At 57.5% G+C, this 26,388-nt stretch overlaps 2 protein-coding genes and 1 non-coding gene across 5 annotated transcripts in view; 2 read left to right on the plus strand and 1 right to left on the minus strand.

The window, feature by feature from the left end:
• The first annotated feature begins 3,339 nt into the window (after positions 1–3,339).
• ATP1B1 (ATPase Na+/K+ transporting subunit beta 1) lies at positions 3,340–24,485 on the plus strand. The gene is made up of 6 exons (XM_029081048.2): positions 3,340–3,738; positions 8,293–8,421; positions 18,486–18,641; positions 20,369–20,553; positions 21,874–21,954; positions 23,018–24,485. Exons 1-6 carry the CDS (start codon positions 3,642–3,644, stop codon positions 23,282–23,284), a joined length of 915 nt encoding a protein of 304 aa, XP_028936881.1. The 5' UTR covers positions 3,340–3,641; the 3' UTR covers positions 23,285–24,485.
• MIR7428 (microRNA mir-7428) lies at positions 19,841–19,898 on the plus strand. Its single transcript, NR_127417.1, has one exon. It is a non-coding gene; the product is annotated as a microRNA mir-7428 (primary transcript).
• NME7 (NME/NM23 family member 7) overlaps positions 24,425–26,388 on the minus strand; it is a 146,027-nt gene continuing 144,063 nt past the window's right edge. For all 3 annotated transcript variants that reach the window (XM_001514197.5, XM_007668860.3, XM_007668861.4), the window contains one exon: positions 24,425–24,572. In XM_001514197.5, coding sequence (XP_001514247.2) covers positions 24,540–24,572 — 33 coding nt within the window. In that variant the 3' untranslated portion in view covers positions 24,425–24,539. The remainder of the gene's footprint in view (positions 24,573–26,388) is intronic.

Raw genomic sequence — 26,388 nt, forward strand, 5'->3', positions numbered from 1 at the left:
AGGCACCGTACTAAGCGCTGGAATACTACAAGCCGATCAGGTTGGACGCAGTCCACGTCCCATTTCAATCCCCATTTTACAAATAGGCACAGAGAAGTAAAGCGACTTGACCGAGGTCGCACAGCTGACCGGGGGCAGAGCCGGAATCAGAACCCGGGTCCCCTGACGCCCGGGGCCCGTGTTCTTTCCGGCAGACCACGCTGCTTCTCCCCCTGTAGACTGTAAGCTCCTCGTGGGCGGGGATAGGGTCTACCGAGTCCATCGCATTTCCCCCGAGCGCTCGGTACAGTGCCCTGCGCACAAGTAAGCAGTCAAGGAATGCCACGGACCGAGCGATTCATTGACGTGTACGCGGAGAGGAGGAGGGTTGGCGGGAGGGTGATGGAGCCCAGCCAGGTTGCAGTGGGTGGAAAGCGGGGCCCGATCGCTTCAAGGCAGCTAGCGGGACAGAGGTATTACTTCGCCGGGCGCAGAGCTGGCCGGATCGATCCGGTCTGCATCTGCGGGAGAGCTGAGACCCGGGTTGTTTTTTCCCCTCCCTTCCCTCCTTCGAGAAAGAAAAAAGATCTCATCGAAGTCTGTAGCTGGGAGACTGTCCAGCCTTCGGTCGCTCTGTCCATACGCTCCTCCCGCGACCCTGGAGGGAGACGGACAGACAGAGGAGAGCCGGGGAGAGGGCGCGCTCGTCCTTGAGAGAGAGCCGGGGGTAGGAGGAGGGCGAAGTGACGACGAATGAGCCGGGGCTATACCTCTCCCACCGATGCCACTTCCTCCTTCCCCGCCCCCAGCTTTTGCCCCAGCTGACCTTGTCCTTCTGCCCAGGCCTGTCTGTTGGGAACTCCCCCCGGGGGCCAACTTCTCCTTGACCCCCCGGATGGACCCAGGTGCTGCCTCTTCCTCACCGCCCCCCTCCCCGCCAACCCCGACGAGGGGTGCTTCCAAAAGGAGACGCCGAGGAAGCGCCCCCGGGTCGGCGGGTTCATTTCCGCGCCGGCCTCCTCCGTCGGGAGCCCGACCTCGCGGGGGAGTCTCGGCTGGGCTGTTCATTCGGTCGTTACTGCTATCGTTCTCGTCAGTCCGTCTCCCCCCATCAGACCGTAAGCCCGTCGGGGGGCAGGGACCGTCTCTATCTGTTAGCGATCTGTCCATCCCAAGCGCTTAGTGCGGTGCTCTGCACATAGTAAGCGCTCAATAAATACTATCGAGCGAACGGACGAATCTCTTGAGTGCCTACCGCGTGCAGGGCACGGTACTGAGCGCCCAGCACCGCGCCGGTCTATTCGCTTATCCATCCTCCCTTGTCCATCCCTATCCCACGGGGAATTTCGGGATGCCGCGGGCTTGCCCAGGTAGGGCCCGGGAGGGCGGGAAGGGTCAGTGCCAAGGACAGGTGGGTCCCAACGAGGGGGGACCTGACCTTGGGCGGCGGGAGGGCTCATGGCCCGAGGGCAGCCTTCTCTCTGGGGAGGGCCGGGGGACAACGGAGCTGGTCACTTGCCCCGCCGGGGGCGGGGGGAGAACTCCTTCGGCGTCAGCGTGGCTCCGCGGCAAGAGCCGGGGCTTGGAAGTCAGAGGTCGCGGGTTCTAATCCCGACTCCGCCGCGTGTCAGCTGTGTGATTTTTGGGCCAGTCACTCCACTTCTCTCTGCCTCAGTGACCTCATCTGACAAATGGGGATGAAGACTGTGAGCCCCACGCGGGACCACCCGATCACCTTGTATCCCCACCCCCCGCCCCCCCCAGCGCTTAGAACAGCGCTCGGCACGCTGTGAGCGCTCAACAAATGCCCTCATTATTATTATTCGGTGTCCTGCAGCCTCAGAGCATCTCCCGGAGGGGGGTGGCGAGCTTGGCCCCAGAAGTGGCTTTGTGCTGTGTCATCTTCCTGCGGGGCGGGGGAGAGGGGGGATGATGGGGGTCGGGGGAGAGGGGATGGGGGAGGCGACCCAGGCTGGTCTCGGACTCCCTGCAGGAGGAGGGGGGCCTCTGGGGATGGTCAGCAGGGGGAGGGAGGGACAGCCGTGTCCCGCCGGGGCTCCTCCGGGCTCGGGAAGTGGGCGACCCGTCCCGGTCCCGGTCCCGGTCCCGGTCCTTCATTCCTCCCTCCCATCGTATCTATTGAGGAGCAGCGCGGCTCGGTGGAAAGAGCCCGGGCCTGGGAGCCAGAGGTCATGGGTTCGAATCCCCGCTCTGCCACTTGTCAGCTGTGGGACTGCGGGCGAGTCACTTCACTCCTCTAGGCCTCACTTCCCTCATCCGGAAAACGGGGATGGAGACTGTGAGCCTCACGGGGGACCCCCTGAGGACCCTTTACGTAGCTACCCCAGCGCTTAGAACAGTGCTCTGCACCTAGTCGGCGCTTAACAGACGGCAACGTGATTATCATTTATCGAGCGCCGACTAGGTGCAGAGCACCGGACCGGGCGCTGGGAATGGCCAACTGGGCCACCGAGAGAGACGGTCCCTGCCCCACGACGGGGTCGCGGCCGCCTCGGGGGAGGCGGCCAGGGAAGCAAGAGGGAAGAAAACCAGACGACCTCATGGAGATCGAGTGGAGGAGCTCTTGACGAGAAGCAGCGTGGCGAGAGCCCGGGCTGGGGAGTCGGGGGTCACGGGTTCGAATTCCGCCCCCGCCCCTCGTCAGCTGCGGGACTGCGGGCGAGTCACTTTTCTCTGGGGCCTCGGTCCCCTCATCTGTCAAATGGGGATGAAGACCGTGAACCTCAGGGGGGACCACCCGATGACCCCCGCATCTCCCCCAGCGCTTAGAACGGCGCTCCGCGCCCGTCAGAGGGCCGGGACTGTCCCTATCTGTCACCGATCTGTCCATTCCAAGCGCTCAGTCCGGCGCTCCGTCCGTAGTGAGCGCTCGACGACAAACCCCACCCTTATTATTCACCTTAATAAATAGGGTTAAGAGAGGAGCACGGTGCGGAGGGGAGGAACGCGGGGGGGGAGGGGGGAGGAAGGCCTCCTGGAGGAGGTGAGCCGGGGGGGGGGGGCAGAGTGGGCCCCCGGCGGCTCCTTTGTGCGGCCCCTGCGGCCGCCCCGGGGCGGGCCCCGCCCCCTCGGCCTCCCATTGGCCGGCCCGCCCGCCACCGCGGGAGGCCCCGCCCCCGCCCTCCCATTGGTCGATCCCGCCCCTTCGCCCGGGAGGCCCCGCCCCCCGGGCCTCCCATTGGTCGGCGCCGCCGGCGGGGCCCCGCCCCCGCCCGGCCGCCCCGCCCGGGGAGGCCCCGCCCCCCGGCCTCCCATTGGTCGGTCCGGGGCCGAGGGGGCGTGGCCGGGGGAGCCCGGGGCGCGCTATATAGTGGAGGTGGGGGGGGGCGGTGCGGCCGGAGCTCGGCTCTTGGGGGTGTCGGGCGGTCGGCTGCGTTTCGGTGCCTCCGGCCTTTCCATCGTCCGTCCCGCCGCTGCGAGGGGCAACAGCGGCTCCGCTGCCGCCGCCGCCGCCGCCGAGACCCCCGGGAGCCGTCGCCGCGGCCGGTGCGGGGCCCCCCCCCGGCAGCCCGGCCCTCCTGCCCGCACGTCCCCGCCCGCCGCCGGACGCCGGGAGGGCGGGGGACCCCGAGCCGGGAAGGACAGCGGGAGAGGAGCCCCCCCCCCCCCCCTCGCCGCGGGGAAGCCCCCCGTCCCCCGCCATGGCTCGAGGAAAAGCCAAGGAAGACGGCGGCTGGAAGAAATTCATCTGGAATTCGGAGAAGAAGGAGTTTCTGGGTCGGACCGGAGGCAGCTGGTGTGAGTGTCCCCTCCCCCGGATCCGCGTCCCGCCCCTCGCCGGGGTCCCGCCGCTGGCCTTGGTTCTGCCGGGGCATCCGCCCCGCGCTGCGGGTCCCGCGGCCCTCCCTTGCGGAGTCGGGGAGGGGGCTGCGGCGAGAGGAGGAGGAGGAGGAGGAGGAGGGGAGGGGAAGGGAGGGGAGGGGGAGGGGAGGGGGGGGTGCCTGCAAGCGATCGAGCCCGCCGGCCGGACCCCGCAGCGGCCGGTGCGTCCCCCGTCCCCATCTCCGTCTGTTGGGGCGGGCGTCTCGACCTAGTAGAAGCGCTCCACGAATATTTCCATTTTGCTTGTCGTGGCCCGGCTCTGCGGGATGGATACTGGCCGCCCCTTCCCCTCCCCCCCCGCCACCTGCCGGCCCCCTGGCACCGGCTGGGATGCGGTAGCGAGGCGGGGGGTCGAGGTGCGGGGCCGCATTCGGTTTCGGTCCTCTCGCCCGCGGAGAGGATGAGGACCGCCCCTCCCTGCAGAATCGAGACGGTCCCCTAGTGACCGCCCCAGCCCCCCCCGACCTCTATCCCCCCTCTGCCCCGGGTGAGGAGATTTGGGGCGAGCCCCTGGGCGGAGGTGGATGTTTTGTCCGGCCGGCACGGGAGCCTGGTGCTGGGGGTTTGGTCGGTCGGTTTCGAGGGGGCCCGGTGCGGCGAAGGCTACCTCTTGGCTCTTGGGTTGGTCTGCGGATAGGGGGGCAACCGACTGTCCGGGGGATGGGAAGGGAGAGTTTCCTCCGAAAATGTCGAAATCTCCCCCTTTTCCACCGGGAAAAGGTGGCGTGTGGGGTTTCGGGGGCGGGGGGGGGGGAAAGGTCATCCTGAAGGGCAGCGTGGAGTCAAATCTCTAAGAGTCGTGACTGCGGCCCGCGAAGGAGGGAGGGAGGGAAGGAAGGAGGGAACTCTCTCCCCCCCCCCCCGCCCTCCTGCATCAGCCCCCCCCCTTCTCCCTCCTCATCCTCCCCACCACCATCAGCCCCCCGGGGGGGGGGGGGGAGAGGGGCGGGCAGAGCCACGGAACGATGCGGTATTTCTGGCGAGAACGGGGATGAGAGGCAGCCGGATGAGTCAGGGAGCCGAGGTGTCGGGCTGACGTTTGGGGATCGAAGCGGCCCCCGGAAGATCCCGGTCCGAAAGGAAGGCACGGGACCCTGGCCCCCCCTAAACCCTCCCCTCCCCCGACCCGCCCCCCCCCCCCCGGGACTGCCCAGAGCCCGGCGTGCATCGGCCTCTCGTGGCAGCCAAGGGTTAATAATGCATCACACCTCAAGGTTAGTCAAGGTGACCGGGCCCGGGCAAGGTAGACTGGGGATCCCCCACGGAGCCGGGGGGGGGGTCCGATTGGGGGCGATGCCCCCCCCCCCCCGCACCTCTCGACTCGGGTTTGGAAGCGGGGGGGGGGGGGCCGGGAGCGGGAGGGACACCGGAGAGCTCCTGGCGAGGACCATCTCCTAGCGACCGAGCGGAACCCGAGCTGGGCTGCTGCAGATGCGTCGCTGCCGCAGGCGCCGCGACCTGCCGCCGCAGCCTCCCGCCGCCCCCGGCCGGCTGCGGGTGGCCCGTCCCCCTCGAGCGCACCGAGACGCCCCTCCTGGCTTGGCCTCCCCGGGATCACCTCTTTTTTTTTTTTTTTTGGGTTTTTCCCTACCCCCTCGATCCCGTTTCAAGATCCTGCCCGGAAGAATATTTGCTCTTAAGAGGCAGCCGGGGGGCGGGGGGAAGGGTCTGGAAGGGGCACGGTGGAAACCGGCCCCGATGGCACCCGGCGGGTGGGCGACGTAGCGGCCCGGGCGCGGCCGCCGTTTTCCGGGGAGGGCGGATCGTAGGGGGCACGGCCTCTCTCCCTCCAAAATGGATCTGCCGACCCCCGTCTTCTGCCCCAGGGCGTCCGAGGGAGCCGGAAGGGATGGCCCCCACGAGCCCAGAAACGGAGGCGCGAAGCCCCTCGCCCGGATGGGGGCTAAACCCGGACGCCCTCGGCCGGAGGGCGGGATGCCCTGGGCCCTCCTCGCCTTGCTGGAGCGGTTTGGTTCTCGCGGGGGTCTTCCTTCCCGGGATGGATGAGGAAGCCTGCTGGCGGCCGTGGAGGCCCCGGGGACGGGGCAAGGCGGGAGGGCCACCGGACCGTTCCGAACTCTCCTCCCTTTTTATCTGTATCAATCGAATCGCGGGCCGGGCCGTCTGGGCCGAGGTCGCGGGGCCTCATCGCGGCGGCGGTAGAAGCAGCGTGGCGCAGTGGAAAGAGCACGGGCTTTGGAGTCGGGGCTCATGAGTTCGAATCCCAGCTCTGCCACTTGTCGGCTGGGTGACTGTGGGCGAGTCACTTCGCTTCTCTGGGCCTCAGTTCCCTCATCTGTAAAATGGGGATTAAGACCGTGAGCCCCACGTGGGACAACCTGATTCCCCTGTGTCTACCCCAGCGCTTAGAACGGTGCTCGGCACATAGTAAGCGCTTAACAGATACCAACATTATTATTATTATTATTAGTCACCCCCTCGAAGGGCGTTGGATTTTTCAAAAGCTGCCGTTGGCCGATCCTCCGCTGTATTCATCGGCCGCCTACCGGGATCCTTCCCCGACCGATAGGACCGATAGCGTGCCCGCAGATCTCGGAGCCCACGGCCCGGCTGGCCCCATCTCTTTCGAAGGAGGTGACGCCGGAGTGGCTGCCGGTGGAGCCCGGAGGCCTGGAGATGTGGGCCGCACACGGGGCAGGAGGGATCGTGTGCCTCCGGAGGTGTGGCTTCAGCGTCCGGCCTCTGTCACGGGAACTACCGTAAGGTCCCCTTTGAAGACGGTGGGGGGGGAAATCAACGACACCTCTGCAGCCTGTAGATTTCTCCCCGGGTTTTGTTGCGCCGACTCCTCTCTCGTGCCTCGCCTCGTAGGAGCAGCCGCTGGAAAGATTTTTCCAAATCTCTCTTGACGTCACTGCCGTTTGCCTACCGCTGCCTGGAGACGGGGACGCTGCCCTTAACCCTCGCGGAGCCGCCGCGGGGAGGGAGCCGCGGATTGTGCGGTGCGGCGCCGGCTCGGGCTGCGGCCTCCCCTCCTTCCTCGTCGCCTTCTTTCCCTCTGTTTCCGGGGGACGGGGAAGAAAGAGGGATGGAGAGGGCCGGGGGATTCGAACCTCTCCCGGCCCCCACGGCTTTCGAAAAACAACTCTCGGGGAAGCGTTTATCGGTCTAGATTGAGCTTCCTTTCCTAGCCTGGGGGTCGACGGGATTCCGGCGGCTTCTTCCCCTTACCCCACCCTCTCCTTCCTTTTGTTCATTTGGACTTCTCGGCCGAGCCTTCGTTTCACTAAACCATCGATCGGGGAGATGGTAAGCTCCCGGAGGGCGGGATTCGTTCCCGTTGTACTCTCCGAGCGCTCGGCCCGGTGCTCCGCACACGGCGGGTGCTCACTGCTCTCCCGAGCTCCGTCCGGTGCTCCCGCACGGGAGGAAGTCCTTGAAAAACCCTATTGATTGAGAAACGCCCCCGAGTCCCAGTGAGGTCCCGAAGGGCTCTGCCGAACCCCCCCGGGCTTTTCTGCTTTCCACTTGCTAGCGTCCGGTTTCCCTATTTGGATGGGGCCTTTGGGTGTGGCGATGCCTGGTACGGCATGGTACCGTGCAGCTGATCGAGGTGGGGGGGGGAGGGAATCCCCGTAAACCGGTAACCGATAGCCTCCTCCCGGTCGGCGGCCTCCTCCGTCCTCTGACCCCGGTGCCCGGGTGGGAATAAGCGAGGTGGTCCCGTCGGTCCGTCGGCCCGCTGCGTCCCACGCTTCCGTTCACCGACCGGGTGGAAGGCTCCCGCCGCCATTCCTGACGGATTTCTTTCGGCCTTTGGCCCTTGGAGCCCAGGGAGACGGTTCCCCCTGGACGGCGGCCCAGAGGCGGGGCAGAGAACCAGAAGGGAGCCTGGTCGTCCTCTCGGGGTTCGATCTGTTTCCCTCGGCGCCGAGAGGTCCGGTGAGCTCCCCGGGGCCCGTGGTTCCCCACGGCGAAGAGCCACGCGGCGCTCGGGCGAAGCCGCCTTCCGCCAATCCGCGGGCGTGAAATCCGCGGGATCCGACGGCCCCGCTCCGGGGCGTTTCTCAGCCCCCTGCCCGGAGCGAGGGGCGAAGCCAGGGAACGGTCTGTCTCGCCCCCGTTCCGTGGCGGGAGGGGGGGCTGTCGGGGAGTCCGTCGAATTGTCGTATTTCCTGGGCGCCTGCCTTGGGCAGAGCGCTGTATTCGGCGCTCGGGACCAGGGATGGGTTTCGTGTCACTCTCGCTCGACCGGACTGTTTTCTCCTCTGGCGCCCTAAGCCGGCCTTTGGGGCGGGAGGACACGCTCGGCATCGCCGGCCCCGCTGCGGAGCCTCTGAGCCCCGGTTCGCTCCCCTCGGAAGGGGGTGTCGGCGAGGGGTCCCCGGCCCGTCGCTCGGGCCGGTGGGAGCGGGGAAGAGAGGGAGGAGCGGCGGTGTGGCCACGGCGGCGTCCCGAGCCCGGGACTGCGTCAGAGTCTCTTATGGACCCTTCTGTTCTCTCTTGCAGTTAAGATCCTCCTGTTCTACCTGATCTTCTATGGCTGCCTCGCCGGCATCTTCATCGGAACCATCCAGGTGATGCTGCTCACCATCAGTGAGTTTGAGCCCAAATATCAGGACCGAGTGGCTCCTCCAGGTAACGGACCCGTAGAGCGGCCGGTTCTTTTCTCGGCGGTCACCTGGGGAGGGTTGGGGCGGTCGAAAGCGCTGATTTGGGTTTTTCTCTCTGAAGTGGTCTCTGAGGAGAAGGGAAAGACGCTTCCTTCCTGGCACGCTGCCCTCTCTGCAATGCATACGTTATCTCCCGGTGGGGAGGGCGGAAGAGTTTGGGGCGGCCATTTTGAAGTGGCGGCGGGCCCTTCCTCTGAGCCCCAAGGAGACGGTTGTCTCGCACGTCTCAGAAACCAATCTGACCGTTTTACGGCCTTCTTCAAAACAAGGCGACGGTATTTCCGTACAGCCTAGCAAGTTGAGGGGTCCGCGGGGCCGGGCTCGGGTTTTCGGTCCCAATCTCCTCTGTCTCCGAATGCGTCCCCTCACTTCTTGCCTCGGGTTACCTGTGTGTCCAATGTCAACTTCGTGAGGAGGTGGGCCTAGAAACGCTCGGAAAGAGGACATTTTCTCTACAGAGCGACTCTTTCGTCCACCATTTTGATCCCGCGGGAGCCGAACGATCTGTGTCGGGTGCAGAATCCCAACTCGACCGGACCCCCGCGGTTCACCCGTCGAGGCCGTTAAAGGCGAGGGACTTCAACCCCCTTAGGTGGGGAGTGGACAGAATGAATCAGCAAAGGAGCCGGCTGTATTCCTGCGCCTGGCTCCTGGTACAAGCCCCCGGTGGGAGGGTCTGGGAGAGGAAGGGGTGGAGTCTCAACCCCCCCCCCCCCCCCCGCCCCCCCCCCCGCTTTTCCCACATTACAAATGACCTTGAGGCGGCCCGGCGTTGGTATGCCGACGATCCGTCCTTCTCCTCTTTCTGCGGAAAACTCTTCAGGCGCCTTTAATATCGGTGGCATTTCCGGGCCATCGGGAAGCTCACCGTGAGATAGAATGGCACATTGCCTGAACCGGCCCTGCCGTGATTGCGATTCCTAGGAGTCGGGGTGGGGGAAGAGCCAGAAGGGCAACAGGAAGTGGGGAAAACAGAGACCCTCTGAGGAAAAAGCACAGGTGGGGAAGGTCTCCGAATCTCCCCGGGAAACCAGGCGAGGAGGCGGAGTGGAGGGCCGCGCTCTGCCTCCGACCTTGCCTCGATTCTCCTCAGAATATCCCATTTTCCCATCCTCAAGGGAAAAATCCCTAAATGTCCCATGGAGGGTGGGGCAGTTGGGAGGGCGAGAAGAAACCGCAGTGCGAGGAGAGGTCCAAGTAGTGACCTAAGTCCCAAAGGCCGAGCGCCTCAAGGAAATACGCCTTCCTCCCTCTAGGTTTCCTAGTGGGATGATAACTCTTGCTCCATCCCCACGCCTTTTCTGTCAGCATTTTCGGTCCAGTAATGACGTTTTAACTGCTCATGAGGGTCAAGGTCAAGTTGACCCTGGAGTTAAGCAATTGATTTAAAAAAATCCCAAGCAAGGCAGTAAAAAAAAAAACAAAAAACCAACAACAACGGAAGGTATCACACTCACCCCCCGGCCCCGCCGCGCACCTTTATAAACTTTCCTCTCTAGACATGCCTTTTCAAATGATCTCTGACCAAGACCCATTGTCGGGAGTTGGACGTCCTCGGTCGTCATCTGAATCCTCGTGAAGGTTCCTCTTTCTCTTAGGCTTTCCTGCCCCCACCAGGTCCTCAGCACCTAAATTTAGTGTCTCCGCAGGAGTCGGACTGACCTAACAAACCCTCACCCCCTCCCCTTCAAAGGAATGACGATGGCTCATAGTGGAAATATGCCTACCAGTCCCAGGGGCTGAGTCAGAGGATAAGGGCTTCCCAGGGTCTCTGTCCTTTTCCTATTCCTCCCTCTCCGTCGGCTTCTCTACTTCTACCTCGTCGTACGGGCCGGAACCCCGTTCGCACAGAGAGAAGGAGCGGGGCCCAGTGGACAGAGCAGGGGCCCGGGAATGAGAGGATCCCGGTTCCGCCACGCGGCCGCCGCCTGACCCGCGGCAAGTCGCTTTTCTGGGGCCTCGGTTCCCTCGTCGGTAAAATGGGGATTAAGACCGTGAGCCCCACGTGGGGCGGGAACCGGGTTCCACCTGATTAGGGTGAATCTCCCGCAGCGTTTAGTACAGTGCCTGGCACGTGGTAAGCGCTCGCGCCCTGAAAGAATAGAAAGGAGGATGTCCCTGCCAAGGCCGCTCCGGCCCGGTGCTATTGTGCACCAACCGGTAGGGTTCGCTGGTGAGCAAGGCGAGGTCATCTGCCCCCGTGCCCGGGCGAAGGCCTTTTCCCATTCCCATCCTTTGGCAGCTTTCAGAGAATCCCAGCCTGGCATCCTCCCTTGTCCTCGCTGCCCTCCGGACCCCGTGGTCCACATTGCTTGTAGGTGACGGAGAACCGATTTTTTCAACTTCCAGTCCGGTTCCGCGGCCGGGCTTCAAAGCATCTGTGGAGCCCTCCGTCCGTTGTGTCGTTACGGAGTAACCGTAGACGCCGAGTGTCTTCGCGGCTTGTATAACAGCGAATGAGGATTTTATGCCCGCGAGTATCTGGTAACCGGATCCCCTTTAAGCAGCTGGGAGTGAGCGAGCATGACCAAATTAAGCAATGGTCATCACCGGGCGCCTTTCGGATTGGCTTTTGTCTGTAGCGATGGGTCAGCCGAAATGCCATATGACGCCCCGGAAACGGCCCGGATTATGAAACGGGGCTTGAAAGGGGGGGTGGTGTGTGGGGAGGGCGGTGACAGGTCCAGTTGCTTAGAGCTAAGTGGAAGAGTTGCAATGGGAGGGGGTGGGGTAAGGGGTGACCTTCCCGCTCTGTGTTGCCGTTCCAGCCGGTCCCCCGGCCCTCTGACCTCCCCAGAGGCGGAGAGCGGGCCCCGGCGGGCCCGGGCCCTCCTCCCCGGGCCCGGTGAAGATACCTGCTACGGCCGGGTCGCTTCCCCGGGCCCAAATCGTTTATGGAGTCGATAACAACAGACACACAGAGATTAGAAACAGTGGAGGGGACGTAATGAATAACACAGACGCCACAGGATAAAATCCCAGTTCTGTTTCAGTGCCCCTCTGAACACCCCCGGATCAGATCCCCCTCGCAATCGTCCCAACTGCGCTTCCCAACTGCGCTTCGTGCCACTTCGATCTGATCGGGCTTGTCCAAAGCTCCCGTTTCGTATTCAAAGGCCAGAGCCCTACCCTGTTTTTGTAAAATAAAGAAACCAAAGCCCGAAGAGACGTAGGCGGAGATTTGAAAGTGGTCCCTGCCCTTTGGAGGCTGGTTCCCCTTCTGCCTGGGAGGGAAGGGGATGCTGATGGAGAAGAGAGGCCCTTCATTATGGAAGCCGATTGGCTTCCCCTTGCCGGTGTAGGGGCGGTGAAATAAAGTGAAGGTCATCAGATGTTGGTGGGTGGATCCGGGAGAGATTCGAAGCTCAGTAGCCGCAGGTGACCGTTGGTTCCCCTGGGCTTCCCTCGGCCTCTTTCAAGTGTGCTGAGAAGCCGGCGCTGGCTGGCGCTGGCTGACTTCAGTAAGTGGCTAGGACCCATTTTAGAAGGGCAACATTCTTAGCATACTGTGGGCATAGTAACCAGAGTCAGTGGGGTGGAAAGGGGTGGGGGTGGGGGGATAGGGAGATTAGCAGATTGTAATGGAGCCAGCATTTAGGGTCTAAATGAGTTCCACCTTGTGGATTACATTTTGGTGGAGAGGTTCATGAGGTTGACGCCCTGCCAGCTTTGAGCAGACCCTCTCAGGGTAGCCGTACGACTATCCGAACGTGACGCTGAATTTAAGTTCGTCCCTGGCCCGAGACAGGAATAGAAGACTTCTAGGCCTATCTTCCCTCTGAATTACCTAAAAGGTAGTAACTGTTTCCTGAATTTAACATCCATCAGTCAGGAATGAGAGGACAACTTCCCTACTCTTTCATCCCCCGCAACACTCCCACCTTGTGAAACTCTTTCCCTCGAATTTCAAAAGGCAGTGAGTCAGGCCCAGGATTTCAGGGAGAGGGACTAGTTCATTCCTGAAGGCGCCAATGAACTCTCTTCCCTGATCTGGTCACGTCCATCCTACGGAGGAGCCGAGGTCTCAGTCGACCCTGACTACCTTAGGGAGCAGCCCGGCCCCAGCGGCTGGGCAGTGGGCTCCGAGCAGGGCCACTGGGCCTAAATCTTGGCTGGCCCCAGTACGAAAGCAGAAGCAAGGTCATCCTTGGGTCAGGTCAACCATCCGTCTAGTCCGCCATTCTTTCTCTGTCAGGGATAACAGGGTACTTGGGAGGAAGCGCGAAAGGGAGGGCCTTCTTGGCATTCCATCTTAATGCTTCAAGACGGACCACCTGACCTCCCTAGCTTTTCCCTCTACATCCCTACTAACCCAGTATAGACTTGCTCACATTTATCCAGACCCTGTCCTATTGCTTGGAACCAAATAATCCCACTCCGTGGGGCTCTCTGCTTCTCTGCCTGTAGAAAACAAGCCTCTTTGCCCTTATTTTCGGGAGGCATCTGCCTCTACTGGGCCGGAAGGGACTCGGAGAAAGAAAGCGGTCCCTGCCTCTTGTAAATCATTTCTTCCCCTTTCTTCCTCCTAACCTGCCTCCCAGAGAAACAAAAGGCTGCGTTAGCTCCAGGATTTACCTATTCTGAGAGGGACGCTACGGACGTATTTGGGGTGGGGCCGTCAGATAAATCCTAGCTGAAGTTCGTAAGTTGCCGAAAATGCTACAAGAATCCCTTGCTCCCCCTTGGCCGCAACCTCCTCCTGAAACGCGGCGGACCAGATTTCTCCGCCAGAACGACTGGGAATCCCACCACCCTCCTGGCTGGATAGAGGATCCCGCCACATACGTCTCATATCCTGGGGTCGGGGGAGAGAAAGGAGGAAGCGTATTCCAGGGGAGTCAGGTAGGGAACGATCGCATGATGGATTGAAACAAATAAAATGTGTCTCTTCTCTTCTTCTATTCTGCTCTTCAGTTTGGAAGGTAATGTGGTCATGATTGAACTCTTCTCTCGACTGAAAAGATCTCGTAAGGAGTGGCTTATTCTTGTGGTTTTTCCATGCACGGAAGGGTGCATTCGATAATGGTCACCTGAGGGTATAGTGTTACTTCACAGTGTCCTTAGAACCATTCAGACTGGAACCCACAAGCAGCATGGCCTAGTGGAAAGAGCACCGCCCCGGGAGTCAGAGGACCTGGGTTCTAATCCTGCCTCTGCCACTTGTCTGCTGGGTGACCTTGGGCAAGTCACCTCAGCTCCTTAGTTAGCATCTGTAAAAAAAAATAGGAGATGCTATTACTTATCTCTTACTTAATTGTGAGCCCCATGTGGGACACGGACTGCCCGACCTGATTAACCTGTATCTACCCCAGTGCTTAGTACAGCGCTTGGCACATAGTAAGCCCTTAACGAGTACCAGAATTATTCTTATTACCAAAGACCGTTTCCCTGACCAGTTATGGGAAACAACTGGGACCGGTAACTGCACCACTATTCTTCCTCCTCCTCCTCGTAATAATAATAATATTCTTTTTAAATTGTGGTATCAAGTAGTTATTAACGCTAGACGCTAGGGTAAGTACAAGATAACCAGGCTGGAAGCAATCCCTGCCCCACATCGGGCTCACAGTCCAAGGGAGAAGGAAAGCATGAGCAGATCTTATGAAGAAACAAATCATGAGAAATGGATTCAAATGGCAGCAGGGAGGATTTAGGTTAAAGATAAGACATCATTTTGTGGCGATTAGGGTGATGGATGACGACTCCTGGAAAGCTTTAAAAATGGGATGGAGGCTCATCTGTCTGGAATCGGTGGGCCCGGCCTAGAGGCAAGGGGGATAGGCTAGATGACCTCTTAAAGGGTCTTCCTGACCCATGGATCCTAAGGCAGCCAAATCCCAGATTAGGGCTGGAACAGCCAGTGGGATAGGCAAAACTCTGGGCCGCTGAAAGGGAGACCAAAATCCCCAAAAGGGTGTGATGTTCACTGCACAAAGTGACTGAAGAAGTACAGAACGTGAGTTTTGCTGAAAGTCGTAAATAACTACAAACAGGTCTGAAAGAAATACTTTTCACCTTGCCTGCAAAATATTATAAATCACTGAAAACATTGTGCGTGAATAGCGAATGTCTAACAGAGGCAAAATCCACGTGCAGTTCATTTTAAAAGGAAATTAAAGTTACCGGGTAAAAAACTCAGAGCTCAAGGGATAGCCAGATATTTTTAGTACTTCTTAGCGGTGAAATCTGGTCAGCTTCTAATGCATCAATAGCTCCAATAATAGTTATGGCAGCCTTGCTATTATGTATGAAGGCTTTTGTTTTTCTTACAGAGGGAGGGGGCTATGGGAAAGGAATATGCCCACTAGAATTTTCATTAACAGTATTAAAATCTCGCCACATTGTGGATGAAATCATCAGGTTTCTGTAATTCCGTTTCAGTCTAAAGCAATATGAAGTTAACTGTGCTCTGACTCTATGACCTCTTAATTAAAGAGGTTGTTGTCGAATCAATCTAACTATACCTAAGGGGTGCCCACCTGGAATAAAAAGCCTCCGGGATTTATTTGTTGAACAGGACGGGGTTCAACTTGGCCTGGTTTCAAGAAGGGGGCAGGAAGAGGAGCTAATAGATCCAGTGACCGTATAGTGGTCACGGGTTTAGTGGCCCGATGCAGTGAAATCTCCATTGAGCAACAAATGCCCAAACTTTTGGGTGTTTCTAATGCAGCTCAAGACAACAGGGTGAAAAAAAAGTCTGAGCGAAGTTGTAACGGCACGTGATTTAACCCGGTTCCACTTCTGGGGACTCTGACCAGAGAAGAGGTTAGCTTAGCTTCCTGGAATAAAATTCAAAACCAGCAACCGCCGATTGGGTATTCTGCTATCTTTGGCTCCTAGGAGTTACTGGTGGGAACAAAGCTCAGCCTTGTCCGAGGTGGTGAGTGGCACGTCGAGAAGGGACCTGTGGAGGTGGGGGGACGGGGGTGGGGGTAGGCAGGGGGCTTCCAGCCTGGCTGGGCACAGACCGTTACGTGTAGACGAAAGTCAGTCAGCAGAAGTTGCCGAACCGAATCCCATTCCCGTCTCCTTCTCCTTTCATTTGGGGCGATCGCTGTGAAATGATGAACCGAGAATAAAACGGACACCTGTGCCTGCCGTGTGGTCAGAAAGCAGTCACGAGCCACCTGAATTCTTCTTCCTGTGACCTTGAGGCAATTGTTTTGATTCCAGGTGTTTGAAATCTGGGGCGAATCTCCACGAAGAGTTATTTTGTGGATGCTAAGGAACCGCGACTTGAGGGAAACCCTCAATCTAAATATCCCTTTTCCTCAAGCACCCTTCCCTCCACACCCCTGCCCCCGATCCAGACACGTACATCGCATCTCATCGCAGCCCCCCGTCATCCTCTTTAAATGATTCCTGCAAAGTGGAATTTCCCTCGGTGTTCAGAATGGCGGCCCAGAGCCCTCCTCCTCTCCTAGTTCAAATCGGCCTCACTGGCCGCTAGACCAGGAAATGCTCTAAAACCCCAGCGGAGGAGGGGACATAGAGACAGAGGCACACAGAGACAGGACGGGGGGAGAGAGAGAGAGAGATAGAGAAGGGGGGCGAGACGGAGGAGAAGCTGGTAATGAGAGTGAGCGACTACCCAAATGGACCGGGAGAGATAAGGCTAAGAGTCGCCACTGCACGGGGACTGCCTTTTCCTCTGATCACTTGGCAGCCTGTGAAGGGGTTGCCTGCGTACGTGTTCTTTCACTCACCCTCTTCCATGAGTGATTAGAGAACAGTCAAGTTACACGACCCCAGCGATACGCCTAAAAAAGTTCTCCTCGCTAGGAGCAGTGGATATTTGAAGTAGGTATTTGAGAATACTACAGCATTGTGAAGTAGGTGTGGGTTTACCGTTCAGAGCCACGATTCTCACAGAAGGTCACCTTGGATTCGTCCTCCTAGCGAAGACTGGAACCCGACCGAGTCTCGTTTTCCGACTCCGCAAAGGACAGAAGGGGGAAAATTCAGAGCGCCGTTCGAAGGAGGGAGGAGATCAACCAGATTTCCTCTATTTCATCCCTCCATAATCTAGACTCCCGTTGGGATCTGGGAAAGGTCACCGGGGCTGTGGTCTTCCAGGCCAAATTCAGGCCCTTGCGAGGCCCAGAGCTTCGGTCAGACTCTCCACCTTGCTTCAGCCTGGCCTAGCTGAGAGAGCCCGGGCCTGGGACTCGAAGGACCTGGGTTCTAGCCCCGGCTCTGCCACTTGCCTGCTGTCTGATCATGGGCGAGTCACTTCACTTCCTGTGCCTCGGTTTCCTCATTTGTAAAATGGGGATTCGGTACCTGTTCTCCGTCTTATTTAGACGACGAGCCCCGTGGGGGATGGGGACTGTTCCGATCTGATTATCGTGTATCTTCCCCAGGGCTTAGTACAGAGCCTGGCACACGGTAAGCATTAACACATTCCACAATTTTTATTCTACCATCTTCGCAACCTGCCGGCCGAGTTGGGTGGAGACCCGTGGTAGGATTTTGGTCGCAGACTACCAGATGTCATCACTCTATTATTTCCAACTTGCCTCTCCCTTTCCTTGTTCTTCTAACACTTTTCTCTTGAGAGTTGCTGCCCAGGGCACAAATGACAGGATCCAGTTTCCATGCTCGTCGCCTCCCCGCTGGCTCCCGTCTCGCGCACGCTCCCTCCCATCGCACACGCTCTCAAGGGGCTCAACAGCAAGATCGTCTGATTCCACCCACACACGGACCCGATCTAGCGCGAGCTCTTAAAATGGCCCCCGGCCCATTTGCTCCTCAGTTTCCCCAGGGAGCGGAAAAGCGAGTGGAATGGTGTGAATGAGTTTTCAGCCGATCCACGATGGGTACGGAACACTGTGCTGAGAGCTTGGGAGGGGGCGGCGATACAATCCGGTTGGCAGACACGATTCCCTACCTTCCAGGAGCTTACTGCCTAACTTGAATGGGTTCTGAGGAAAGTTCTGTGGAAGTTGTCGCTTTTGAGAGCCGAGGCGCGGTGACTAGTCGTGGCTTTCTACTGTCCCTCCCCTCCATCCCATATCCATTGGGCTGAGCAACTCATTCTCCTTCAGGTGTGGCGAGAGGAGACAGTGGAGTGAAAGGGAGAGGGGAAGAGGGAGGAGGAGGAATGAGTTCATGTTCACACCTTTGCTCCCAGCCCCTCTGCCCTGGATGGGAGAATGGTGTATTTCAACTAAGCTTTCTCTCCGGGAGGAATGGAATCGGCATTATTTTTTCCATTTTGCTCCGAGTGACACTGAGGTCCGTAACCAGGTCATTGCCGGGCACCGGTGCGAACCGGGATTAGAACTTGGGAGCTAATGACTTCCGAATTTTCGGTCACTGGACATTATTCTTTAGATTCCTACCAGGCATCTTCCATTTTCACTTAATCAGACATTTGGAGAGTTTTGGGAACGTCACAGAGGCAGAGTTTGGGGAGGATAATGAACTAGGGATTGAATTTCCACTAGGGAAGAAGTGTGGCCTAGTGGAAAGACCCGGGCCTGGGAGTCAGAGGAGCTGAGTTCTAAACCCGGCTCAGCCACTCATCTGCTGTGTGATCTTGGGCCAGTCACTTCACTTCTCCGTCTCGATCACCTCATCAGCAAATTGGGGATTAAGACCGAGCCCCAGGTGGGACGTGGACCGTGAACAATCTGATTGACTTGTATCTTCCCCAGCGCTTAATACAGTGCTTGGCATCTAGTAAGCACTTAACAAATACCATAAAAGACCCCCAACCAAAATGGTGGGGACTTAAGCTTCAGGGATCTCTACCTTTGCTCAGTCCCATGGCTGGAATCTATTAATTTCCAAAAGTTTACTCCTCTCTTGGTAACGGAAATACTCCACTGCCCTTGCGAGTGACTGTGGAAAGGTCCGAGGAGATTTCTGTGTTCTGCCCACCGAACCGAGGTGAAACTCCAGAGGCTGGACAGGAAGATTTGGAGGGGGGTGGTCTTAGCGTACCCACCTCTGATCAGCTGTACCTCCCTCCTCCCGTTCACGAATGACCCCCCCCACCCCACCCCGCTCTGTTCTCTCTCCAAGGATTGACCCAGATCCCGCAGATCGTAAAGACTGAGATTTCCTTTTCGGCCAACAACCCGCAAAGCTACGATGAGTACGTGAATGGCCTTCGGCGGTTCCTGACGAAATACGATGACACCGTTCAGAGTAACGACATGGACTTTGAAGACTGCCACAGTAAGTGTCTTTCTAGGCTCCGAGGTGGGCGGGCTAGCTTTGAAATCGTTTTCCTTCCAGGGCCTCGCTCCCCGAGGCGGCTCTTGCCTAGGGTTCTAGATCAATCGGTTAATCGGTAGAATTGATTGAACGTCTACTGTGCGCAGAGCCCTGTACGAAGTACTTGGGGGAGTGTAATAGAATTCGAAGACCTCATCCCTGCCCTCAAGGAGTTTACAGCCTGGCCTAGTGGAAAAAGCAGGGGCTTAGGAGTCAGAGGACCTGGGTTCTAAGCCCAGTTCTGCCACGTGTCTGCTGGGAAAGTCAGAACTTCTTCAGTTCTTTAAAATGGGAATTCAATATCTGTTCTCCCTGCTTAGACTGTGAACTCTGTTCGGGACAGGGACTGTGCTTGACCTGATTTTCTGTATCTTGGCCAGCGCTTAAAACAGTGTTTGGCCCGTAGTGAGCATATAACATTATCATTATTATCATTATACTCCAGCAAGGGGAGACAGTTACAAAATCAATGACGGGGGAAGAGGAGATTGGAAAGCTGGATATGCGAATGAATAAGTGCAGAAATGGAAGAGTCTGAAATGCACAGAAATGCTTTGGATGGTTGCGAGTGTGTTAACTGAAAGTGGTGCCAAAGTCCTGAGGTAGTAATGGGGGGAGATTTGTCCTTGGAAGAAGGAAAATAAATCAAGAGCTCAGGATCTTGACTGGCCAGAAGCATGTAGGTTTTCCCGGGTGGTCTAGCTACCTCGAGAAAAACCTACAAGGCCCCGTGTTGGAAACCGACTCACTGACCGTCCGGCTTAAGTTGACATTGAATCCCAGGACTTGAGGTAACCGCTTCCTCACGATTGCGTTACAGTCCATTCACGTGTAAGCCTCTCGAGGGAGGGAGCTTGTTTTTTGGTTCTGGGGTAGTACTCTTCCAAGGGTTTAGTACAGGACTGGGCGTACGGGAGTTCAATAAATACCATCGATGATGATGGAATGGACCAGTCTAACATTAAAGAGGAAAGAGATCTTTTGGGCAAACACCTCTTCTCGGTAAGAGGCCAGAGCACGTCTCTGCTGTAAAATTCCTGCCAAACACCGAATTCGATGTTTACGTGGCTAAGATATGCTGTTGGATCTGCCTACGGGAGATGCGATTTAACAAAAATGACAAAATGTGTCTTTCATGGGGACAAACCCTCATCACTCAATAAATCAGTCATCAGTCAGAGACTCAGTAAATGCCTCTGATTGGTGATTTGCTTTAGCGAGTGATGAAGCTAAACTTTGACAAAATGAAGAACGGCGAGAACTGAAAGGGGAGAAAAAAGCACTCTTAGCAAGTGACGCATTCCCCGCGCACAGAGAGCTTCTTCTCAATCGTTCAGTCAGTCCGTGGCATCTAATAAATGCTTACTATGTGCAGAGCTCTGTACTAATCACTTGGGAGAGGACAACCGAGAAAGTGGATTAATGGAGATGAATTACTTAGTCCGTGAGCCCCACGTGACACGGGGACTCTGTCCGACCTGATTTTTGCATCTACTCCGGCTCCTAGAACGGTGCTTGACTCATAGCAAGTACTTAATAAATAGACTCATCATCATATTATTATTAGTAATAATGGGCCCATTCGAACAAGGTGGGTTGGAGCAGGAGGGAGAAGTCGACTCTCCTTTCACGGTGAAGCTCGGCGAACGACTGTCGCGGTGCTGGTTAAATGACACTTGCATTTCCAGGTTCCCCGAGTGACTACATATTGCGGGGAGCAATTAACGACGAACAAGGGAAGAAGAAATCCTGCCGGTTTAGGCGCGAGTGGCTGGGGAATTGCTCTGGATTGAACGACACGTCTTTCGGCTACAAAGAGGGCAAACCGTGCATCATTATAAAACTCAACCGAATTCTGGGCTTCAAACCTAAGGTGAGTAAACGTTTCGAGGGCTGATGGGCCGGAAAGAGCGACGACAGGCGCTCGATTCCCTCAGCCTCCTTTCCTTCCCCACTCGAAGACAGAGCCCAGGATGGCCGCGTCCTGGGAAAGAGGGAGAGGTAACTCAATGGACAATTACTCTCCCCTTGAAGGCGCATCTCCTCCAAGAGGCCTTCCCTAAGCCCCCCTTTCCTCTTCTCCCACTCCCTTCCGCATCACCCTGACTCGGTTTCCTTTATTCATCCCCCCTCCCGGCCCCACGCCACTCGTGTCCATATCCGTCATTTATTTACGTTACCGCCTGTCTCCCCCGCAGTAGACTGTAAGCGCGTTGTGGGCGGGGAGCGTATCCGTTTATTTCTGTATTGTAGTTTCCCAGGCGTTTAGCACAGCGCTCTGCACACACTAAGCGCTTAGTAAGTAGGATTGAGTGAATGAATGGAGCTCCCTCTGGTGGACGGGGTCAGGACACAGGCGTGGGAGGCAACGCGCGGACTCTTTCGGGAAGTGGTAACGCAGATTGGCTGGGCGCTGCAGACGGGGGATCTGCCCCAGGCTGAACAGTGCTTTCAGAGCAGCCGAAATGGAGAGTCACAAAATTCCGCTACTACCAACCCCTCTTACCAAGAGAGAGGCCCACAGGTTGTCTCCGTCCCCCGGGACGGGGCTGGAAAAGTCCGTCTTGTCAGGACCAAACCGGGCACCGCCTTGCGGCTCTGCTGCTCCCAGCTGGGGCCCTCGGACCCGGGCTCCCGTGGAGCGAAGCATCTCCACGTCCCTCGGAAACCCGAACCGTCGGTCAGTCGATCGTATTCACTGAGCGCTTCCCGTGTGCAGAGCACCGTACTGAGCGGTTGGGAGAGTCCAACGGAACAGTAACCAGACGCATTCCCTGCCCCGTCTGGTTCTCTGGGGCACGGCCGACGCCCGTCCATCGCCTGTTGTGTAGTTCGGTAACGGTTGTCACGGTGACGTCAGACCGTGCCAAACCTGATTCTGCCAAATCAGAGCTGATTCTGCCAAATTCCCAAGTTGTTCCGATTGGAGGCTAGGTTGAAAAAGAAGGCCCCGGCTCCAATATCTGCCGAGCGGCTCGGCTTGAGCCCCGCACCGCATCTGGGACGGTTTAGGATGGGGTGCCTTTCTGAGAAAACCCTAATCAATAACACCGGTGACATGACCGCGGCCACCCGCGAGCCCCGACAGACTAGCTCGGTCAGGCCGCGTCCCCCCAGGGGCGGCTTCAGGGACTGGAGCGGAAAACGCCGTCCCGTCTCTCGTCTCGACGCGCTCTGTGGGTTTTCTTTTTAGCCGCCCAAAAACGAGTCCCTGGACAAGGACATCGCGATCAAATTACATCCGTACGTCCTGCCCGTCCATTGTGCCGGCAAGGTAAGAAGTCCAGAGCGCTCTGGGGATCGGCGCGGCTGGCGAGGTGGTCTGTGGGAATGAGCCTCCCTCGGTTTCGCGGCGAATGAAACGGCTCGAGCTGCGCTCGGATCTCTGGGGCCGAGACCCGCCTCTGGGATCTCTTCCTGGCCCTTACCCCCTCGGGATCGCCCGTTCAGCCACACCCCTCTTTGCCACTGGGATTTCCCACTCTCTGGCCGCCCCCGCGGAGCTGAACTCAGCTGAATTTCCGTCGGGCGGGAGGTACACGGCGTCGAGAGCAGGAGGGCTTCCGTCCGGGGGTCCGCCCTCGGGCAACCCCCTTCCGAGCGCGCAGAGAGGACGGGGATAGCAGAGCGGAACCGAAAGGAGCGGGAGAGAGCCCGGGGCTCCGGAGGAGCCGGGCCCCTGTGGCGGGGGGAGGGGAGCTGAGAGGATGCCCCCAGCAAGGTGCCTCGTCCTTCCTCACCGAACCGAGGAAGAATGGAGCTTCTGCAGCCGGGCAAAAGAAAGTCTGTTTACTGTTATAGTATACTCTCCCAAGCGCTTAGAACAGCGTTTGGCACACAGTAAACGCTTCACAAACACATCGAACGAATGAAAGTGAAGCAGCACGGCCTAGAGGTTAAAGTGGCCCGGGAGTCAGAAGGATATGGGTTCTAATCCCGGTTCCGCCACTTGTCTGCTGTGTGTCCTTGGGCGGGTCACTTCACTTCTGATGGGCGTCAGGAATTCCCATCTCTCTGAAAAAGGCAGGAGGGAACCCCTCCCCGCCCCCCTTTAAAAAGCCAACGGTATTTAAGCGCTTCCTCCGTTCCAAGCGCTGGGGTGGACACAAGCCAATCGGGCGGACGCAGTCCCCGGCCCCCATGGGGCTCACGGTCTTAATCCCCATTTTGCAGATGAGGGAACTGAGGCCCAGAGAAGCGACCCGCCCGAGGTGACCCGGCAGACGAGTGGCGGGGCTGGGATCAGAACCCAGGTCCTCCCGCCTCCCAGGCCCGGGCCGGAGCCACCGGGCCCCGGGCCTTCTCTGCCGTCCTAACCGTTTGCGCCTCTCCTCCAGAGAGAAGAGGATAAGGAGAGGGTCGGGACCGTGGAGTACTACGGGCTGGGGGGCTACGCCGGCTTCCCCCTCCAGTTCTACCCCTACTACGGCAAGCTCCTCCAACCCAACTACCTGCAGCCCTTGCTGGCGGTCCAGTTCACCAACCTGACCACGGACACGGAAGTGCGCATCGAGTGTAAGGCGTACGGGGAGAACTTCGATTACAGCGAAAAAGACCGTTTCCAGGGACGCTTTGATGTAAAATTTGACATAAAGAGCAGCTGATCGCAAGCACGACCCCTCCCCCCCGCTCTAGCCATTTAAAAAGTTGAAAAAAAAAATGATAAAAAACAAAAAACCTACTAGTCTTGAACAAACTGTTATACGTATGGGACCTACACTTAATCTATATGCTTTACACTAGCTTTCTGCATTTATTAGGTTAGAATGTAAATTTCAAGTGTAGCAATAGCCACAAGATATTTATTCTACTGTAAATGACAAAAGAAAAAAAAAGAAAAAATTGAGCCTTGGGACGTGCCCATTTTTACTGTAAATTATGATTCCATAACTGACTCGTAGTAAGCCGTGTTTCTGGCCCCTAAGTATAGCTGCCTTGTGTATTTGATTTAGTGTACAGTACCCTAGGTGCATACTCTGGTCATTTTTCAAGCCATGTTTTATCGTATCTGTTTTCTACTTTACGTGAGCGAAGTCTGCTGTCCAAGGTGTAAATACTCAGTGGGAATAAAACTGGCATGGAATCTTTTTTCGTTCCGCTCTTTCCGAGAGAAAGGCCCACGCGTGAGCCGATTCACCCACACTCCATAGGGCCTTTCTCCCGTGACGTAAGGTCGATTTGATTTTTCCTTCTCTTCTGGGGCCGGGGTGGGGCGGGGTGTCTGGGAGGGGGCGGGGGGGGGAGGGAGGGGAGGAACTGCCTGTTGACTTTTCAGTAAAGCTAAAGAAACATGGTGATGGCTTGTATTGTGCTTCGTATTGGATGCTGTCTCTCTCCATCTCCCCCCTCCCGATCCCTGCCCTCCGGCGAGCTGTCGGTTCGGGCCAGAGGCCCCGGCTCGGGGCCGTCGGCTCACCTGGGTGGCGGGCGGGTTCTTTTTGCTTTGTATATTTTCTTTTCGTTTTCCTCCGGAGGCATCACCCGCTGGTGCTTGTGTCTTTATGAATGTTTTAACCATTTTCATGGTGGAAGAATTTTATATTTATGCAGTTGTACAATTTTATTTTTTTCTGCAAGAAAAAGTGTAATGTATGAAATAAAACCAAAGTCACTTGTTTGAAAATAAATCTTTATTTTGAACTTTATAAAAAGCAATGCAGTACCCCATAGACTGGTGTTAAATGTCGTCTGAAGTGCAAAAATCTATGTTCTAACATATGTAATAATTGCCAGGAGTACAGTGCTCTTGTTGATCTTGTATTCAGTCAGGTTAAAACATTGGACAATAAATGAATGAACACATTACTGCAGTGTGTGAGATCTGCTCTTGGGGGAGAGGGGCCTACCAGCAAACCGGGCTCAGTTGTCCAGGATCTTGAAGAAATACTGCACCTGAAAAGACAAGACGGGGGCCTTCTCGATACCGTGTCCGTTCCCCCGGGGTTTGGGGGGGGGGGGAGGCGGGGTCCCGCGTCGACCCCCGTGCGAGGCGGTCGTGAGAACCTCAATCTCGACCTTCCGGGAGAACGGGGGGCACCCGACGCTTGGTGGAACGCCACCGTAACCTAAAACCGACTTCCTCCGGCATTACGTGCCGAGCACCGAGCTAAGCGCTGCGGTAGAGAGGCTTCAGTCCCAACGTACGGGTCCCCGTCCCCCATGAGAAGCAGCGGGGCCTGGTGGCTGGAGCAGGGGTCTGGGAGTCAGAAGGACCTGGCTTCTCATCCCACCTCCGCCAACTTCGCTGTGTGACCGTGGGCAAGTCACTTCACTTCTCCATGCCTCGGTTACCTCATCTGGAAAATGGGGATGAAGAGCGGGAGCCTCAGGTGGGACAGGGACTCTGTCCAACCCCATTTGCTCGCATCTACCCCAGCGCTTAGAACAGTGCCTGGCACAGAGTAAGCGCTTAACAAACACCGCATTACCTGGGACGCCCGGTCGGGTGGGGGAGGGAAAACATCTACTCTGGTCTAAGGGTGAGGGAAAACACTGGGAGAACTGAAACCCGGTGAAGTGACTTTAATTTGGGAGGGGAGCAAGTACTCAATATGGGTCTAAGCACCGTTCAAAGCGCCGGGGCAGACACAGTTTATCAGGTTGGACACAATCCCCGCACCTCACGGGGCTCACGGTCTTAAACTGGAGGGAGGAGCATTTACTCTCCCCTAACAGATGAGGTAACGGAGACGCAGAGATACTGAGTGACTTGCCCAACGTCACCCAGCAGACAACTGGCAGAGCCGGGATTGGAACCCAGGTCCCCTGACTCCCAGGCCCGTGCCCTTTCTACTAGACCATGCTGCTTCTCATCAAAAGACCTTAAAGATGAGGTTGGAAATGTCACCTTCCAACCAACGCCCGGGGTGGAAAGAATGAACTCATGGATCCCGTGACCCGCGGTACGCCCTCCATCAAAGCCAGGCCGAAGAGCGGGTCGGAAGCTTCTCGTTACAGTTTGAGGGAAGGGGGAAACCAGCCGAGAACCTTTGCTCCATCTTTCTGGAGAACGAGACGTGGGACAACCGGCCGGTTGAGCTGCAAATCCCAAGTTGCTCATCCAACCCGGGGAAACGCTTAAGCTAGGAAGACGACATCGTAATTCTGAAAGCAGAAACCAGCTAGGATTGAGTCTGCATGGTAACTGACTACATGAACTGCCTTCGTAGCCGCCTTCGAGGGAAATGAATTTATTAATACGAGACCGACTGACGTTTCAGCAAGGGGAATAGTCCCGCCTCTGACCTGGAACGCCCTCCCTCTTCACAGCCGACAGACGATCACTGTCCCCCACCTCCAAAGCCTTACGGAAGCCACATCTCCAAGAGGCCTTCCCTGATTGACCTCCTCCGTCCCCCACTTTCCTCTTCTCCCTCACTCCCTTCTGCATCACCCTCGCATTCGGATTTGCCTTCTTTATTCCCCCCTCCCTCAGCCCACGGCACTTGTGTACGGATCTGTAATTGATTTGCTTGTATTAATGTCTCCTTCTACACTAAGCTCACTGCGGGCAGGGAATGTGTCTACCAACTCTTTTATATCGTTCTTTCACAGGCACTCAGTACAGTGCTCGGCACAAAGAAAGCGCTCAAAAAAAAATACAGTTGACTGAATACTTCGCAGGGAGACAGTGCTGCACTCCACGATCGTGGTGACATGGTGCACGGTCAGTCAGTGGTATTCCCACTGAGCATTTACTGTGTGCAGA

Source organism: Ornithorhynchus anatinus, chromosome 16, assembly GCF_004115215.2.
Source record: "Ornithorhynchus anatinus isolate Pmale09 chromosome 16, mOrnAna1.pri.v4, whole genome shotgun sequence".
Lineage (NCBI taxonomy): Eukaryota > Metazoa > Chordata > Mammalia > Monotremata > Ornithorhynchidae > Ornithorhynchus > Ornithorhynchus anatinus.